Source organism: Setaria italica, chromosome IX, assembly GCF_000263155.2.
Source record: "Setaria italica strain Yugu1 chromosome IX, Setaria_italica_v2.0, whole genome shotgun sequence".
NCBI lineage: Eukaryota > Viridiplantae > Streptophyta > Magnoliopsida > Poales > Poaceae > Setaria > Setaria italica.
The window spans coordinates 18,795,094-18,815,493 of record NC_028458.1 but is presented as its reverse complement, the minus strand read 5'-3'; the positions used below and the strand labels follow the sequence as shown (position 1 = coordinate 18,815,493).

The 20,400-nt window shown below is 42.4% G+C and overlaps 2 protein-coding genes across 2 annotated transcripts in view; both read right to left on the bottom strand.

The window, feature by feature from the left end:
* Positions 1 to 874: 874 nt before the first annotated feature.
* On the bottom strand, positions 875 to 6,894 carry LOC101754315 (transcription factor-like protein DPB). Its single transcript, XM_004982968.4, has 9 exons — positions 6,530 to 6,894; positions 5,492 to 5,568; positions 5,161 to 5,204; positions 4,359 to 4,436; positions 4,132 to 4,278; positions 3,978 to 4,046; positions 3,067 to 3,165; positions 2,041 to 2,111; positions 875 to 1,504 (listed from the first exon to the last, which is right to left on the bottom strand). Exons 1-9 carry the CDS (start codon positions 6,733 to 6,735, stop codon positions 1,273 to 1,275), a joined length of 1,023 nt encoding a protein of 340 aa, XP_004983025.1. The 5' UTR covers positions 6,736 to 6,894; the 3' UTR covers positions 875 to 1,272.
* Positions 6,895 to 19,312: 12,418 nt separating this feature from the next.
* Positions 19,313 to 20,400, bottom strand: part of LOC101758532 — a 13,212-nt gene continuing 12,124 nt past the window's right edge. Inside the window, exon 7 of the mRNA XM_022829702.1 lies at positions 19,313 to 19,559. Within this exon, the coding sequence (XP_022685437.1) occupies positions 19,443 to 19,559 (117 nt within the window). The 3' untranslated portion in view covers positions 19,313 to 19,442. The remainder of the gene's footprint in view (positions 19,560 to 20,400) is intronic.

Genomic DNA, 20,400 nt, shown 5'->3' with positions numbered 1-20,400 from the left:
ACTTTTAGGAGGCTCCAAATCCTCTAGTCCCTCCACCCACTCCTAAAAGTGACTAAAACCCTCTCTGGACTCCCACTGCCCCTCATTTATTGCCCCCCTCCCTCTCCCACTCTCATTTATTGCACCTGGGGAGGGCAACATGGTCATTTTCTCACAACATTTATGGACTTTAGACACTTTTAGTCACTTGAACCAAACACCCTTTAATCCATGGACTAGAGTGGGACTAAAACTTTTTAGGAGTTTTTAGAAGGCTGGAACCAAACAGACCCTAAGACCTGCTTATCATCTATTTAATTATATCATTAGTTATTCCTCGGGAACAAGCGATTCATCAAGGTCCAGATTTCCTCATACCCACGTAGCCAATCTTGCATGAAGGAATGAAGGGTAGGGTGTTACCTGAGGCATCGATTAAATGGATGGACACTTGGATTGAAATAAGACTATAAAAAGAGAATTTTTTAAATTTAAAAATAATTCTATTAAAAGAGAACAGAGGGAGTACACTCTTTAGTTGTTGACGTGGACAAAGTTAGAGCTGCTCTCTGTACCCATTGCGGTGCCCTGAGTTCGCGCAGGCTGTCCGGCAGGTCGATCGGCCAATGGGCCGTCTGTCAAGCGGCCTGATCCGTTGCCTTACCTAACAACCGCGCGCGTATTTTCTGTGGCGTGATTGGGTGGTGGCCCAGTCATAACTCAATTCAGTTTTCAACAGTTGAACGTGCTTCCTGAGACAAGATTTGCCCTCAATAAGATAACTTGTTACAGCTCGTAACATACATGTGTAAATTGTGATTTGGGAAAAAGCAAAATCTACAGCAGAAACAATAGGTGGGAGCATGCTATACATGCCATCACAAAGCAACTGAACTGCTAACAGAAAAAAAGAGTTTCCTTTTACCGTACATGACTTCAAATGCACGGACAATAGTGTGCCTTTATCATATCTGAACTCCTCCAACTCCAACACAAACCTAACAAAAGAAGCATACAATATCCTGGAATACGTACTATCATCTTAAATCGATGCCGACTACTTCCAGAAGATAATTCTAAGCAATTACACTGAACCAAAGATTCTTTTCCTCAACAAGATAACTGAAACCTAGGAGTTAATGTGAGCCAGGCGTCAGGCACACATCATGACGCCCATCGAACTACCATCAGCAAAGTAAAATTAGACTGCCATTGCCCCTAATGACATAATTTACAAGCGTTTCTACATGTAAAGCCAAATAGGTCATGCAACACCAACAAGTGTATCAAGGCCTAGTGTTCATGCTTGACACGCCCTTTTAGTATCCCTGGAATAGGAGGCGAGTTTGGTAGCCTTACTCCTCTTGGCCTCGTAGGCTGCGGCGATTGATGCCAATAATTGTTCGGTGTACTTGAGCACTCACCTCCATTGGCAACAGGGGCTTGGGTGCCATCAGTTTCTTCTTTGCCAGATAACCCCATAGCTTTCAGTACAAAGGAATCATCCTGCAACTCAAATGGAGTGCTGCATTTTCAGAAATATAAGTCAGCAAGGGTTTCAGGAGCCTTTCGTCCTCAGTTATAATGACTAAATTATTTCAGTTTATTCAAGAATGTACATAATACATTGAAGGTAAAGCACAAATTATGGAAGCATCCATTGCAGAAATGAGAAAAAGCTCGTCAGCTCAGGTGAATAAAAGGCTAGTTAGATGTTCTTCACTTGAATACTAATTCAAGGAGATGGGTATTCCATCTGCTATTAGATTGAGTATTAAGATCACAGTCACAGAAGAGAAAAAACAAATCATCAGGGCCCTCTTTTCAGAAATAGACAGGCTACTTTCAAGTTTTTTTTTCAGCCAAACTAGAATTAAAAAAATCATGTAATGGAATTGCTGAGTCATCCAAATAAAATGATGTTATAGATCCAAAACATTCTTATCAATAGATTCGTTGGAAGTCCAAAATCAGGAGATAAATATGTTATTAAACTCTAGATTTATCTGACTCACAAGATACATGATGTGAAGGAGAACACAATAGAACTCTTGTTTTTACCTATTGAAGTCAAAATGCACCAGCTGCATATCTTCTGATATCTCCACTTCTACGGTTGCATGAGGACGTGTCTGTTACAACAAAAGGAGGTATTTGCCACCGTGGTCAAGAAAAAGTGGGGAACAATCATAATGAAATTGAAAAAGGTATGCAAGGAATGAAAGTGATGAACAGAGGTAATGGTGGCACAGCCAACAGAGTTCACTAAGAATGCTGCAGCATAACCTCAATGCTGATGGTTTTTGCCCTTATATTTCACTACAATACGACCAATTCATAACAATACAAACACAAGGCGGTAGAGATTTTAAAATTCATAAACAATGCATTCCAAGTATAAGAACTGGTATGCCTAAAACTCAGACATTGACAGGATGCTAATTTCTATTTCCTGTTTCACCCAGCTTGTATCATTGATTATGTATTGCTGTATACAATCCAAATAAAGAAACAGAGATACAGAATACCCTATTCCGGAATTTACTGTAGTAACCGCAACCCACCAAATAACAGATGAACTGGTTAGTTCAGAGTATTTCCAGGAACCTGCTTGAATTCCACCTACTCAGCTGCAGCTCATCTTACTCAGAATCTAAATCCAAAACTAAACAATAGATATGCTCCTTGGGAATAAGGAATATATTGCAACCCTAGTAATTTAAAAACATAGACTTGGAAGGTAAGTGCCATTTAACCTAAAAATGAAATTTCATTATTAATATGTAGTATGTGAGAAGACACCATGTTTTCTTTTGACGTGAGATGATAGAGAACTTGCTATTAAATAAGAAAAGAAAGGTGGACGCTATGAAACAGGGTACTGGATGGAATTGGAATATTCCCTCTCCAAATCCATAGTGCATCTGTTTGCTTGCTACAATTAAGCTCTAAATCGGCTCAAAGTGTTCTCTTTTTGAAACAGTACAATGAAATCTTAGCAAGATCATCAGCACTGGCATTCAAACATAATGATACAGTTAAGTCTCTCTAGGCCCAGATCTGAAGAAGATGAAGCATTCTTTTTACCTGAACTAGTATAAATGGCAAGGCCACTCCACCAGAAGGTGCATCTCCTGACCCATAGAGCTGCTCATTTCGTTGTACCAAGTTTTGGAGACTTACATACTTCATAAAAAGAAAATCATCATAAGGTTCGCAGAGCATGAGGAATATAAAAAAAATGGAATAAAACAATCAACATCTAAATTCAATTGTGAACTTTCAAACTATTTCAACTCCAACATTAAACATGGAGGAACAGACATAATGCAATCTGCAATGGAGAAATACAGCTACCAGTATATGGATTGTTTAGAAACAATGACTTGCAACTAAGGTTCTGGACCATGATTAACAATAATAATTTCTGATAGAGAGACACTCCTCGGTACTTAAATTAAACAATGCAAAAGCAGTAGCCATTAACTCCTCTGAGCAGGTAATTAAAGGAATCTTCATAAGTCTCCAAAATAGATATTTCTAGGATCCATACAACAACTGAACTCAATTTTGCTTTAATTATACAGTCGAACTCGAACATAAACTCAAAGGGGCCTTTCACAATAGTGTCAAGTGCGAAATGTAACAAAAGAGCAGAGAGGAAAGCTAGGCATTCACCTAATTCTGTATTTCTGTATGCACCTGATTGGTGGCACAGCAGTATGCACCAAGTGCTTCCCCCAATTTTAAAGATCCAAGTGGAGTTAATTTTTTAATGTGATTCTTCAAATTGTTTCGTGAACATCATAGGCAATTAACTTAGAGCAACGGAAACTATTTAGTTTATAGTGCTGGATATTTCATATTTTAAAGTCAATGAATCAAAAGTGCCACATAATTGTTCCTCAGTTACAATTTATAAGACTGGACAGGGAGAATATTCACATTATCAGTTGGAATCATGTAACAAAGTTTAAAAGAATCTGTCAAATAATTACTTGATCTTGTAAGTCCTGCAAATATGCACTTTTCTTGTCAATCCGACCTTTCAGTCCAACGATCTCTGTCTGCAACATGTCCATAAACTTAATGAAATGGCCAGAAGAAGTAAACTTTCAGCAAATAAACATTACTAGAGGCAAGGAGCAGAACCTTCAATTCTTCAATATCATTCATACTTGTCTTGGGCAAGCCTCTCCATTGTATTTCCTTTTTATCTTTAGATATAATCTCCATTGCCATTAGGACATTCAGCGCATCATAAACTCTTCGTCGAATATTTTTTTCATCGTATTGTTGCTGCATTTTTGACATAATCAAAATACTGTGCTTAAGTACTTAATACATAGCTGAAAAAGTGTTGTGGTAGTATTTCTTACTGCAGAGGGATTATCAGGATCTGGAGAGTCAATATTAATGTTGGGGTCTGAAAACTCAGCAACCAGTTCATCAGCCACCTAAAAAAGGCAAGCCATATGTATAAATATTCTGAAGTAGCAACAGACTGATAGAGGAGATGCAGGAGAAAGGGATGTCTTGATGTATAACTAAAAAAGAATTGAGTGATGGAGGGCCCAAAGTGAATCTCTCCCTCATTTGTTACACCAAGATCTATTCCTGATACAGATCAATATCCAAACAACTTTTTTTTAGATCAAACAGTGTCCAAGTTATTGTGAAGTTGCAAGAAATCCATAAAAGTTTATTCCCAAAAGAAGTTGTACATTTGTACATTACTTAAGAGTTCTTTCTTTTTTTTCCCCAAAAGCTGAGAAAATACAAAGAACTGCCAGACACTATTTGTGCTAGTCATGTCGCAGAAAGGCATCAATGTGATATTGAAAAGAGGTGGCAAGCAAACTGTTATTTAGTGCATATAAACCTTGGTAAACAAAATAAGAGAAGCCCACACTGGTAGTTTGAAGATCTGGAGATACTAGATCTTTTGCTCAAAATACATACAGGAGTAAAGCATATCAGATGACTGGCTAAAACACATTTAGCTTCTATAACTTTAAAGATGCATCTGCATGCTCTGTAGTACTCTAATGGCATTCCATACCTAAGGTTTGCTGGCTGCTCTAGTGAATTTGCTGCTCAAAAAGGATGCTATACAATGTGAATACACATACACCACCACAAGACTAGATATTGCTTACATTAAATAAAAAGATTGAATACCTCATTGTAGGTTGTTCTCCCTTTGCTTTCAACTTTCTCACAGACTGAAAAAAGAATAAATAAGAATCATGAGACTTCTTAACACTAGTGTGCTGTGAATTACTTACTAACAGGCTCACTCAGAAGCATATTACAGCACATGTCTGATATGAACAAATAAAGCAAAAAAAAAAACAAGCAGGCCTCATTGTCAGGCGTGCTTGATAGGAGGGGGACTGGGGGAAGAAAAGAGGAGAGACTTTTATGTCGCCCTCAGTTTGCTCATACTCCCACAAACTAAAAGAAGTGAAAATAACAAATTTACTAGTCATAAGGGAACCGTTCAAGTCACCTCTCATGCTGAATTGGCGCAATCCACGGCCATTTTTGTCAGGACCAACGGCGCGTGCCCCTCTCTTTTTCTTCTTGCTGCATTATAAATAGAGAACCAGCTGTGTTTAGAAATATGTTATCAGAATTGACAGAGAAATAAATAAAAGCAGGTATAATGCAAGATGAAGTTACCAAATTTGAAACTATTCAAACTGCAATATGGTAAAGCAAAACAAATTTTAAGTGCTTTAAATGTTAACAGTACTGGATTGATTAATAAACTAGAATATCCAACCACGGGATCAAACACACCTAAAGAAACTATTCAAACTGCAATGTGGTAAAGCAAAACAAATTTTAGGTGCTTTAAATGTTAACAACACTGGATCAATTGATAAGCCAGAATTTCCAACCACAGAAAGATACACACTTAAAGTAGTCAACAAGGGATGCAGTCATGCAGAATTAATCACAGATAAATCAAAGGTAGCAAAACAGATAATCATCCTCAATTGATTTTCTCCATACAAAGGTGCACATGAGCTGCTACAAGATCTATATAAAAGGAAAATTGCAAGAGTTGCTATCTTTTAATGGTAGACTGAACAGATATAAGAGCAATATATGGCCCATAAGCACTAGCTAGAATTGACAGATAATAAAAAGTTGAGAAACGAACTTGAGACAATAAAGTTCATCAAGCATGCTGTGACACTAACAACGAAGTTGAGTGGCTTGTTTTAACATGTTACTACAAACAGTCATAACATTGCTCAAGTTCAACAGCATCCTCCAAACACTAATGACCCCTTCCACCAATTCAGCAATTCTGGCACACTAAAAAAAGCTAGAGACCACGCATGAAGCAAATCTAGCGCCCAACAAATGCAGATCGGCATGGTACCATTCACACAACCAAAACCCCTCAGCTCAAACCCGCAAAACATCACTAGCTCATGCGGAATATCACACGGTCTCCCGGAGCAAGTAATTAAGCTGGGGGAGTGGGCACCCGAACTCGACCAACGACGGAATCAAGGCGGCGGGAGTCACGAACCTCGTGGCTGGCTGCGACGATGGCGCGTCGTCGGCCTGTAGGTCGAGTCCGTTGAGGCGGCGGGCCACGGTGCTCTCGCTGGCAGGCGTGGAGACCGAGGCAGAGACCGAAGGCGCGGCGCCGCCCTTGTCAGAGGGGGAGCCGCCCCCGGCGCCGGTGGACGCGGAGTGGGCCGGCCCGCTGGAGGGCCCGGCGCCAGAGACCATCTCGGGCGGGGATCGGCCGGAATTGGGACGGAGGCGGAGGGGAGAAACCCTAGCGACGCGACGAGGAGCGGGAGGGAATGGAGTCTGGAGGGAGGAGAGAGGCCGGAACCGACGCGGCGGGCACGGGAGAGCGCGGAGAAACGGGCTTGACAAATTTTTACTTCTTTTTTGGATAGATCGCCTTTGGGGTTTTGGTTGATTTGGTCAAGTCTCAACTCTCAGGCAAAAACAACATGAAAGCGGATTTCGAACTCTATTTTAAGTTTTGAGCCCAACAAACTCGAACTTTCATCAATCACAAATAGAGCGACTGTGAACACCTGATTAGCTATTTCTACCACGTATTTTTCAACTTTAAAAGGGGAAATATGAAAGATTTTGAACTCAGAGAAAAGGAAGTCATTTCTGAACTAAGAAATTCAACTTTGAAAGTGAGCAAGTTGGTGATTTAAACATCTTTGAAACTGATTCTGCCACTGGATTTTGGAGATGAAACATGACCCATTAGACAAGCTTATGTGTTTATGATCTTTTTCAGTTATGCAAGTTTTTATGGGATTGTTATCTCTGGCCTAGATGATTATTTGTCGATTTTTACTGCGTTTTTTAGTGCATATCCAAATTACATGTATATTAAGCTAAACGGAAGCATTGTATATACTGTCATAACAAAAATTTAAGGCACACAGTACAGAAACGACACCACAAAATTAAAGGGGCACTTTAGGTTGCTTGAGGAGGAAAATCGACGGACATTTTTATGTGTTTGAATCCACCCAATTAAAATTTAACTAGCTAAAGTTTAGAAATTTTCTTTTAGTTAGCTAGCTAGGGGTGTTTTAATCCATTGAAGAGATATTTATCTATCCTACCCTTTTCTTCCACTTTAGAAATTTTTACCGAGGAAGGTGGAAGGGTAATTTGATCTTTACCAATTTAGCTGAGTTTAGATAGGTTCATAGCTAGGTCCTGTTTGGATCCATAACAGCTAAATTTAGTCGGCTAAAATTTAGCTGGTGGATCCAAACAGGACCTTTATAACAATAGAGGAGGATCCTAGTACTTCCACATGTTAATTAGGTAAAAATACCGCCTAAATCCTTAACGTTGTTATGAGGGAGGATCATGTTAATTAGATAAAAATGCCGCATAAATCCTTAACATTGTTATGGGATGTCCCCCAATAATGTCATACTATGCGGTCTTTAAAACGAACAGTGAACAAATGTAGTATGGACTCATCGATAAACCATGCCTTCATTTTGAAGAAATTAAATTTCTACTTTTCCATGCATATATGCGAGCTAGTAGCATTGAGAACCAGCAAAGAACCACGTGATCGAAATTCGAAAGATTAACCTGCATATAAGACTTGCAGTTTTGGGCAGTGAGCCCGTCACCAGAAAATGAGCGTGGCATTGTCGCAAGCAAAAGCAGGCTGCAGGCCGACGAACCACGCGCAAAGGTTGCCTCACATCGGGTGTGCTGAGCTGGTACGATAAAACGAGAATAATTACCTGTAACTTAGAGATCTACTGATGGTCAAATTATCCTTAGTATACCAATTGACCCTCTAGGAAATTAAATTAAGCGGATAAAATTGATGAATAGATAAGAAAAGTAAAATGAATCTTGTCCGATCTCTTAAAATAAATTTAATTTTCTGGAGGGACATGACCATTTGGCCTCGACGTAGCTTCACCAGCCGTCCGCGGATCACGGCAAAACTAGATGAGGTTACCCTTTGTGATTATTAGGAGATAGTTTTGCTTGCTGTCTATCTTATCACGATCGATCCGGTGTACCCCATATAAGCCCAATGCTCCTAATTAAATGCTTCCTCCGTCCCGAATTTTATGTCATTCTGATTTTTTTACACTATGTAGAGAAATGACATTCCATCAGAGACATATGTCTATATCATTTTTGGACCCAAGACTAAAGGAGCTTTAGTCCCGGGTCAAACGACCACCACCGACGGCCATCTCCAACAGGAGCTTTAGTCCCGGTTGGTAATACCAATCGGGGCTAAAGAGCCTTCTTTAGTCCCGGTTGCAATGGCCAGTAATGGCTAGAAGTCCTGGTAGGGCGTTTCGGTTGGTAACACCAACCGGAACTAAACGCCACTTAACGCCACTTATTTAGGTTGGAAACACAACCGGGAAGCTTTAGTTCTGGTTGGTGTTTCCAACTGGGACTCAACGCCCACGCTATAAAAGTTCCCTTCTTCCTCACCGAGCTCGAGCCACTCATCAGACCGAGAGCTCGGACTCCTTCTCCATGGCGAGGCTTCAAGCTTAGGGAGGTGCTGCCCGATTTTTTTCCTCAATTTCGTGGAGATTTCACTCGTCCAAAGTGTTGTAAAGGTTAGCTACTTCATCATCCCTTCATTTATTATTATTATACTTTGTTTTATGCTTTAGAGATCATACGTGGGTTCGTAACCAAAAAGTGCAAGGTGTGGTGTACAAAACTGAAGAGTCGAAATGGGTAGAATGTTGAGGAGGTGGGTGGCGGTGTGAAGAGCCTCAACCCAGTAGGACGGAGGGGCACTAGCCTGGAATCAGAGAGTTCGGATGACGTTGTTGATGAAGTGGATCATACGCTCAGCGTGGCCGTTCTGGGAGGAGGTGTAGGGGCACGACATGCGAAGGTGAACTCCGTGGGAGAGGAAAAATGTGTGCGTGCTGGAGTTGTCGAACTCACGGCCGTTGTCGCACTTAACAGCCTTGATGGTAGTGCCGAACTGGGTGGAGACAAAAGCAAAAAAGTTAGACAACATGGAGAACGTGTCAGACTTAAGACGTAAAGGAAAAGTCCACAAGTAGTGTGAGCAATCATCGAGGATGACAAGATAGTACTTGTAACTAGAGACATTAAGAACAGGAGATGTCCATAAATCACAATGTATAATGTCAAACTTATGTGACACTTGAGAAGTGGACACAGTGAAAGGTAGGCGAACATGTTTGCCTAACTGACACGCATAACATAAGGAGGCGCCTGGTGAGGGAGCAGCAGCAATTGACGATTGGGCAAGTCTGGAGAGGATGGTGGTGCCAGGGTGACCGAGACGCCGGTGCCAGACAGATGCGGAGGGAGGTAGTAGGGAGGCGCAGTGGGTACAGGGGTCCGGAGCTATTGCACAGAACGATCTCTCTCCGGGAGGGAAGATCCTTCACAAAACATCCAACGGGATCAAACTCCACAGAAACATTATTGTCAGTAGTGAACTGGCGCACAAATATAAGATTCTTAATAATGTGGGGGGAAACCAAAACATTGTTAAGACGAAAAGGACCAGGAAGATGTGCAGTGCTAGTGAGAGAGACAGGAAGCAACGTGCCATTGCTGACAACAATGGAGGAAGGAGTAGGATAACGAGGAAGAGAGGGATGCAAGAGAGTACCAGAGTCAGAGGACACATGGGAGGAGGCACCTGAGTCGAAGTACCACTCCTGGTGCTGCTGAGGCTGTTGAAGTGTCATGGTGTGAAAGGAGTTGGCGAGCGACCGCTGATCCCATGACACAGCGGCGGAGAACCCTGGAGGTGACTGACTCCAGGCGTAGAGGGCTTGCGGCTGTAGCTGAGCTGCAGGCTGGGATGCCGGGCACGGGAACGGTGCCAAAGGAAGACGGGAGGACCTAGGCCACATTTGGATCGTCTTCGTCCACGGATTGTAGAAGGAGGGCCAGGTGTCGGGAGGATGAGGTGCAGCGCCAGACCCGGGCGCGGCTTGCTGCTGCTACTGCGGCTGCTTGCCCTTGTTGCGGCCGCGGCCGCCCCAATTGCCACAAGGCTGCTGCTGTTGTGGCTGCTGGTCGCTCTTGGACGGCTGGCCGCCCGAGCCTGCCTAGCCCTGGTCGGCGCCTCCCTGCGCAGGCTGGGAGGAGGCAGAGCCTGAGGAGGCGGAGTCGTGGCCATCGGACGAGGCGGTGACGAGGGCGGTGGCTACCGCGATCTTGGACATGGTGAGCTCCTCCTGGAACAGGTCGGTGCGAGCCTCCAGGAAGGAGGGGAATGGACGGGCGCGACGAAGGTGCAAGCCGATGGAGGAGAAGTGATCAACGAGCTCATGGATGAGGATGGAGCGCCAGGAGGTGGGCAGCTTCCTGGTGGAGGAGGGCATCGTCGAGATCGTCGCCGAGGATGGCGTCATCGGGGCGAGGTGGACCGAGAGTGCGCTCCAACGCTTGGTGCTCACAGGTAGCGGGGGCGATGGCAGCCTGCTCACGGGTGATAGCCTCCTCGCGGGCAGCGACGGTGGCGGCAAGGGCGCGCTCGGCGGCCTCCACGCGAGTGCGGGCGTCGGTAGCCGCGGCGGCGGCGGCCTCGTGCTGCGCTACGTCGTGCTCAGAGGTAGCGGCGGGGGGGGGGGGGCAGCGGCGCCACTAGGGGTGCCAGGAGCAGCGGTAGAGGCGCCCAAGGCGCTAGCTAGGGCGGCAACAGGAGCGCCGAGGGAAGCCAGCCATAGGAGAGAAGGCGCGGATGTCGCGCGTGAAGCGGAAGCTGGAGACCTAGGGCTGAAACCTAGACTCGTGATACCATGAAAGAGATATTGAGGTGAGGAAAGATTAGATTAATTATACAAGAGCACAGGCTACAACCATATATAGGCTTGGGAGACCAGGCGCAGGGGGCGGCTAGGGTTAGGAACCCGAGCCGCCACCTATGACTCACCAGGGCTAGCAGCGCCCATAGGCGGGCAGCCAGCCGGCCCATACACATAACAGGGCCCGTGGGCCCACAGATAATTACAATCTAACACCATGATTATGTATATATAATTATTGTACCACTTGATACAATTTTTTAATTTAATGTATCTATGATTAGATATGTGAATGACTAATGTCATTATCAGTTGAGATGGGAGATGAAGAGTATGAAAGGTATATAATGAAGCAGATTACTGCTGGCGTTAGTAGCTCAAATGTTCCAAGAACCTATACTGAGGATGAGGGTAGCCAGGTGGACATGTTCCTCAACATGTCCAGTGATGGCAATGATGAGCACGAGCATGGCGTTGATGACAATGCGGAACAAGATATTGTCGTGATGGAAGTTCCAGCGAGGTATATATCATTTTCATTGTTTTATCCCATGAATAACTTCATATTCATTATAACTCTATACTAATTAATGAATCTTGAACTTTTAGCTCTTTGGATCGATGAAGCAAAAGAAGTCGCGAGGTCGTACAAAGATAATGTAGGGAAGGCTTCACATCACCAAAGTGACAGAAGTGGGCTAGCCAATTGCTCCCGAAAAAGTCGCTAGAAAGTTTGTGAGTCAATACGGGGCTATTGTAAGGGACAACGTGCCCATCAGCATTTGAGAATGGAAGTCTAGTAAAAAACATGATCCATACGTGCTCCCGCAGACACAGAAAGATATATTGTAGGCAGATGCCAAAAAACACTTCACACTTCTTGATGGTGTTGATGAGAAAGTTATGAATGACTGGATGCTCAAGAAAATGACAACCCAATTTCAGACCTTCAAGAAGAATCTGGATACCAACTAAATGAAGAAGGGTCGAACTCCAGATTTTAATGACTGGCCAAAGTTAAGAGATCATTGGAACTCATTTATGAAATACAAGAGGAGTGAAGATAGTGAGAACAAGGTTCGTGTCAACTCAGGTAATGCCTAGAAGGAGTACCATCATCGTCTAGGGCAAGATGGTTACATGAGTGCAATTCCCATTTGGAGAAAGATGGAACAAGACCTAATGATTCGAGGTATCGTACTAGTGACTATTGACTGGCCGATCGATCGAAGAATTGGTATTACACTCACGGAGGCACCATTAGCCCTGAGGATGGGACACTTGTTTTCAATGAAACAATACGTTAGAAGGCCCTCAGGCTTATCAAAAACATTGAAGATTTTAAAGCGGGAAAGTTCAAGCCTGATAGAGAGAACGATGATCTGACTTTGGTGCTCAGGAATCCCGAACACCCAGAACGTTGCTGAGGCTTCGGGGTGGTTTCGTGGAAGTATGCTTTCTGTAGGGACATCGACACGTACAGAAGCTGGAAGAGAAGAAAGGAACAGCAAGAGGAGAGGTGGCAGTGCAAGTTAGAAGCTGAAAAATTAATCAACGAGTGGCCCTGGCAGTTACTGAGATGGCCCAATTTGGAGCACTGCCGGATCCCAACGTCATCGTTATCCCTTCTCAATGCTGATGCAGCTGTGCTTCCACAAGGGTCCCCGATGAGAACATGCCAAGCTCACCCGTGGTTGTGCAGGACAACCAACGGTACCCTATGGATGACATCACTCAGCGCACCTCATGTGAGCTGTACAGACCATTTGGCAACCTCACTATTAAGGTCAACATATATATAATATATACAATTATTTCAATTGATCCATGCCTCAGGAGTTTAATAACTCCTTTATTTCTCCTATATGTATAGGTGGTGTACGGAAGTGCTTTACCAATCCTGCTAGGACAAATAAGCCATGTCATGTCGATCCACCTGGCTACTCCACCGTTGGAGTGGAGCAGATTTGTGATAGTAAATATGAAGGCCTAGACCTCGAGCTCCCAGGAGGTGATGGGGAAAGGACACTAGGAGGCACTTCACGGTATCATTCTATAGTGCAAATATTACATCATCATCTCCGGCCAGGATACATCGTTTCTTCCCATAGATCACCCGCAGCTTGTTGACAACATTTAACATGTCAATTTATGAACCACAAGCAGTCATATCAGTTGTAGCTCTTCCCATAGAGTAATCCATCAAGGTTTATCAGTGCGTGGAATAAGTGGAATTGCATGCTTAACTAAGCACTAATCTATGTAACTAAAGGTTTTTTGTATATGATAAGATTGATCTAGCAAAAGAACTAGTGACTTAGATTAAAGTAGATAGAGAGTATGAATGTAAACAAGATAGATAAAATGCTTGTCCTAGGGATCTTTGATCACTTGTAGATGTAATCACCATACATGAAAGTACTGGATCTAAGTGTTATTATGAATTAATGTGAACCATGCCCAACACTTTCCCTCTCGCATGCTGTCACTACATGAGGGTACTCAAATATGGAATGAGAAGAACACGGCTTGATAATCATTCTAGGTAAGCAAATAAGCAACCCAAAGTAGCGTTGGTCAGCCATTACATGAAGGAGCATCATCAAGATATGATAAATAACAAACAGATCTTAAACAAGAGGTTCAGCAATTACAAATCAAGATCTCCGTACAACCCCAAGGACAAATAGAGATTTTACCCCATGATCTTACACATGTTGACAGAATTCTGGGTAAAGATCATCATGTAGATCAACTGGACCGAAGACAACGACGAATGGGGGGCAGAAAATCCCTAGGCCGATCGGCTTGGGAGGTTCCTTCCTCCTCTGGTGCTCCGCTTCGTGTGGCTTCTCGTAGATCCAATCTTCTCTCCGTTTTTCCTCCTTGTGGCAGCGGTGGATGGTGTTTACGTGATGTTTTCTCCTCTCTCTCCCCTTCTCTCTTCCTTAAAGTTCATGAGGGGGTATTTATAGTCTTCCATAGGCAGCGACTCTGGGTCAATGTTGGTGAAAAAACCCTAGACATCATCGTAGACTTCATGCTGAAGAAATGGGAGGTCGACCGGGCCCTGGAATGGGCCAGGACAATCAGCCCAGAGGGTCCCAGGCCGATCAGCTTGGGCCCTTTCTAGCCGTTTTGGTCCTCTCATTCCTCGTGCTGGCTTCCCTGGACGACCCATACCCAAATATCCATTAAGCTATTTATGCAAACCCTCTTAATTATGTTGTATTTCCTATCATAATGCAATATTCTCCAAAATACAACACATATGCAATAATGGGATTATTTCAGGTGCCAAGTGATGGGTTACTATAAGATCAAGTATAAAAATACTAGTTAAATAGTACTAAAAGTGTGTCAATAATGAGCGTCAACACAGCCACCATCTCCTCAGAACTCAAAACCGTCATCTCCAACACATCCACCTCCAGGACCATTGTCACCACTAGGACCGTCGCATCCTGCTCGATCACCGGCTCCAGCACCATCGAATCCTATAGGCGGGAGTGACGATGACCAAAACACCCCTTCTCGATCACCATCTTCAGCGCCGGGACTAAAGTTTGGTGTAAGCAAGGGAACCACCTGCAACACCTCTCAAAAAGTCGCGACCACCGCCTTCCAAGCCAAGGCAGCCAAAGGCGAAAGAACCGAGGAAGAAATAAAAGAAGTCTAAACCTATTAAGAAGCTAGCAGGTGATAAGACTTCTGAGGAATTGGAGCAGGCATCACAAAGCACATGTAAGGGATTGGTTGGAAAAAATCACCGCAGAAAGAAAAGCGAAGGAGATGGAGCCTAAGCCAGTAGATCCAGCCAAATTAAACTTTTTTATTGGCATGAAAAAATAAGTCAAGAAGACGTTACTATCGAACTACGATTGTTCGTTAATTAAATCTTGGCAGAAGAAGAAATGAGGAGAGTTACTATAGAACTACGATCGTTCGTTAATTAAGTCTTGGTAGAACAAAAAACGAGGAGAGTCGTCGTTCAGTCGTACTGTCCCCCAGCTCGAGCAGCAAAATCAGTAAGCAGATCAAGAAGCTCAACAAATAGCAGATTTGCCTTTAGAACAACAAATCAAGGTCATTAAGTTTATGGCAGATACATGTCTCTCGCTTGCTGAAGTTCTAGGGCAAGACGAACCGCCACCTCCAGAAAAGGTTGCACCTAAATGGCCCTTTGAGTTAGGCAAGCCTCTAGTCAGGCCTAAATTGGTATGGAAACTCGCAACTAAGTTGTATAAATTCCGTCAGTGGTACATGGAGCAGTCGGCCAATGACAGGATCATGTTCGCTCTTCTTATTAAACCGATTGATTTTTTTGGTGAAGGTGAGAAACTGTTGTGATTGGAATTCAAGGACATTTATGATGTGTATCATCAAGATACCATTGATGTCTCTCTTATTAGCATCTGGGCTCTATACGTTTGTGTTTATTAGATGTTAATTTTAGCTCAGCTCATTATTGTGTGTGTGTCGTCCCACTAACTTTGTCTTTCATTTTATGTAGGATGCAAATTCAGAGGTGCCGCCGAGAATCCTACTTCGATGTTAGCTTCATGGACCCAACGCTTGTTAACCAAAAGCAGATACGAGATCAACCAAAGTCTATATTGGACGCAATATAAAAATTCTTGGAGCAACAGAATTACAAGCAATACATACTACTACCTTACAACTTTAAGTAAGTGTGGGTACCGTCTATTTTCATTTGGCTTTTCTTACATAATTAATGTTAGTTAGTTCTAATATGAATATTTATGTACACAGTTACCACTGGATTCTCCTTATAATTATGATTGATAAAAGCAACGTTATTGTGTTTGATTCATTGAGGAAACCAAAGGATGAGTACCAAGACATTCAAGACATGCTTAACTTGTAATAATTCTGGACCTTTATCTCTATGCAAAGTTTGTTTCCTAATTTTTTACCTAACACTGTATCATTCATTATTTTAATTTGCAGCGCATGGAAATGATTCCGCAAGTATCACCGTGGTGATTTCAGAGAAAAACTTACATTCAGTACAACTTTTTTGGATGTATGAAGTTTGCACATTTTCTATATTCTATAACACGAATATTTCATAACTTATTTTTTTCCAGTAAAGTGCCTGAGAAGGAACAAGGGAATAATTTATGTGGATGCTATGTCTGTGGCACATACACCATTTCGCAAGGGACATGGTGCTATCGGGCTGATATAAATGTACGTAAAATAAATCCATTAATAATTAATCATTTTCTAGCTCCTTATATTTATTTAATTGTTGGTGACATTCACATATTTCCAAATTACAGATGTGGTGGATTAGCGAAGAACTCTTGGAGAAGAATAGGCTTTTGGCAATCCAAGAAGTTCTCATAGGATTTTTGGTGGACGAGGCGATAAATCCCAAAGGAGAATTTTATTACGATGGACATTTAGTAGATGAACCGAGCAACTCCACAGCGGGAGGATCCTAAGGACAAATTTTTGTATATGTAGTAATTGCATTAATACTAGTTTGATGTGTATTATATACTAAGAATTGTATATATAGTAGTTATAATTAATATTATGCATATACTATCATGAAATATATATATATATATATATGGCATGCATACAATACGAGCCTAAACGTCTAAGGAGTGTATGCTAAGGATGTATACGTATAGGTTACATACATATATATATATATATATATATATATATATATATATATATGTATGTATGTATATATATATATGAAGCAACAATTAGCATTAATATGGAAAAGAATCCAGGGTAAAAAGAAAAAAGTACCAACTGGGACTGAAGGGGCCACGGGCATGCGAATGGTGGCCCCTTTAGTCCCGGATGAGCGATCCGGGACTAAAGAGGGGGACCTGTAGTCCCGAAAGATTAGTTCCGGTTGGATCTTCGAGGGATATGACTCTCTCCAACCGGGACTAATGCTCACTTTTCCACCAGTGTTAGATTCATAGATTTTATTATGCACTTAGGTATACCTATATCTAGATGCATAATAATATTTATGAATCTGGAAAAGTCAAAACGGCATATAATTTGGGATGGAGGGAGTAGCTACCATTTGCCTTCATGAGATACAATTGAGAGGTTTTAATCTCCTTCTCTTCATTTATTTTTAAAGAGAAAAATTGTCTCTGCACAAAGCCCAATCATTTCCCTTCATACACACTAGTAGAGAATTGACCTTTAGTCCTGGTTGGTAGGATGCAAATCTCCCGAAAATCCATCCGGGACAAAGGGGGGGTCTTTTGTCCCGGGTCACTCAACCGGGACTAAAGACCCTGGCAGGTGTTGCAAAAAAAAAAAATCCTAGGCTCCCAGGAGGCCCCCCACACGCGCACGAGTCACGCGATTTTTCATGCGAAATATGCGCGTGTGCGCTACGTGGGATTCGAACCCACAACCTCCAGCCTCGCGCGTAGCTTCCTTGCCATCCCACCTACACACCACATCGACTATATCCTGGTTGGTATTACAAACCGGGATAAAAGGCTCTCGACCCTTTTATCCCGGTTGGTGTTACCAACCGACACCAACCGGGATAAGGGGGGTCTTTTATCCCGGTTGGTGTTTCAAACCGGGATAAAAGGCCTCTCAGAGTCATTTTTTCCCACTAGCCTTTGCAACCGGGATAAAAGGTCCCGGTTGGTGAGCTCCCCACCAGTGACCGAGCTTTAGTCCCGGTTGGTGAACCTTTTGTTCCGGGCCAACTTTAAACCGGGACAAAAGGAGGCGCATCGAAAGCCAATTCTCTACTAGTGACACCTCCTCTAATTTGTTGCCATGGGTGAATTTGTAAATGATCGGAACTGTGAATAAATGTTTTTTTAGTAAGGAACTGTGAATAAATGTTAATCATTCTCGTAACTCAAAAACCAATTAAACTTTTGAAGTGTGCGCCAATTCAAGCTCACTTGGGCCGCTACATCGCGGCTTCTCTCTTTTGCGGTTCAATACATGCTGCTTTGAATCCTTGATTTCTAACCTACTAGAGAGTAATATTCTTTTGAAATTCTCTAATTTAACCTATCATTATTCCGTTCCATCTTTGCTTAAAAGTTGAGGTGAATTGATCCAAATAAGGCGTTTAACAAATGCAAACGCTTATATACATGCACACATATTCAAACCATGAACACTCTCAGAAAACTGAACAAACACATTTTTGCATTGGCAAAGTCATACATGATACTCTCTCTGTCTCAAATTACTATTCGTTTTAACTTTTTAAGATACATACCTTTTAATATATATCTAGTTATATACTATGTCTAGTCTATAAAAATTTAAACGAATAGTAATTTGGGACGGATAAAGGACATACTAAGGGGGCGTTTTTTTCCACTGTCTTATTTTTAGCACGTGTCACATCGAATGTTTAGATACTAATTAGGAGTATTAAACGTAGACAATTTACAAAACCAATTACATAAGTGGAGGCTAAATGGGGAGACGAATCTATTAAGCCTAATTAAGCCTAATTAATCCATCATTAGCAAATATTTACTGTAGCAACACATTATCAAATCATGAACTAATTAGGCTTAATAGATTCGTCTCGCTGTTTAGATTCGTCTTATGTAATGGGTTTTGTAAATAGGCTACGTTTAATGCTCCTAGTTAGTATCTAGACATTCGTTGTGACGGGGGCTAAAAATAAGTCAGTGGAAGAAAACGGGGCCTAAGTCGAGAACTTGAAACCTTCAAACCTTACCAGCTTTACTGGAGATGTAACTTCTTCGTGGTTCAACCTTGGAACCAATGGTCCAACAAGCGACGAGAAAAACGTCATGCAGTCGGGAGAAGGCCCAACCATCACCGCACCATATAGGAAATGGCAAAGAAAACCTAATACCGGATGTCATGCCGCAAGGAAAGAGAGGAAGATTCAGGGGAACGGAAAAGGGAGGACAATAGCGCCCCATTGCCACTCTCATTGTTGCCCGAGGCTCCGAGCGAACTTAGAAAAGGAGTAAATTTTTCTAAAACTTTTTTACGAAACACAGTACAAACACACGCACTATGAACTTTATGAATACAAACACACACCCTGAACTTATGAATACAAGTACGCACCCTTACACCTATGAGCACCTCTAAAAATCAAGCCGACTATTCTTGAGGTTGACGAAATCACCATTGACGCTTTGCTGTTGATGAGCATGTCGTCGAGATTGATAAAATCACCACTAGTGCCTTGCAGTCGACTAGCACGTCGCTTACCACCGAAAGAAAATCGCTGGTTAAATTCTGGAATAAATTCAGAAAATAAAAGCGCCAATTAAATTGTGAAATAAATTCAGAAAAATATGAGCACAAGTTCTGAGTCGAGAAAAATGGAAACACTAGTTCCAAGTCGGTCAAGAAGTTGAACCCCTGTGGACACAACATTGCCTACGTGAGCACTAGTTCCGAGTCGAGGACTCAAACCACAGTCCACAGTGGACACAACCTTAGCTGCTACACTCGTATGGCCAAAAATTTTAAATAGTTACCCATATTTATTATTTTTAATCTTATTTGAATCACACGGGCTATTCAAACACTTGACTATTCACGTGGAAATTGGATTTTCGCACACGGAAAAGAGTAGATCTAGAAACTATCAACGTTTCTTGCCATTTCCCCGCTATACACGGCGAAGTATAAGACACGTTGCAATGCACTGCACAAAATCGGCTCACCATGTGCTTAGCCGCATGCGACGCCAACACCACATGGGCTCCAGCCTCGGCGCGTTGACCCATCGACTTTTCCACAGTAGTACCGTACCATCTCCCCGGTCAAAGCGCGGGCTCCATTGACCATTCCGCAGCTCTCCCTTCCCCTCACTTTTCAGATCCATCCTTTTTCCATGGCTGCCAGAAACTCCTGTACCGCATCAAGAACAAGGGTATAGGTAAATCAGTCAACTTTATTGAAAGAAACCATTTCAGTGACCGATTTCTACACCACGCCATTCAGAAAATACTTTCCTTCTGTTATATTCCAAGGGTCAGATTTCTTAACAAGCCTGGAAACAAGCACCACATCAACTGACCAAAATTATACACAGCTGACTGACTAATCTTAGTACAAAATTCCCAGTCAA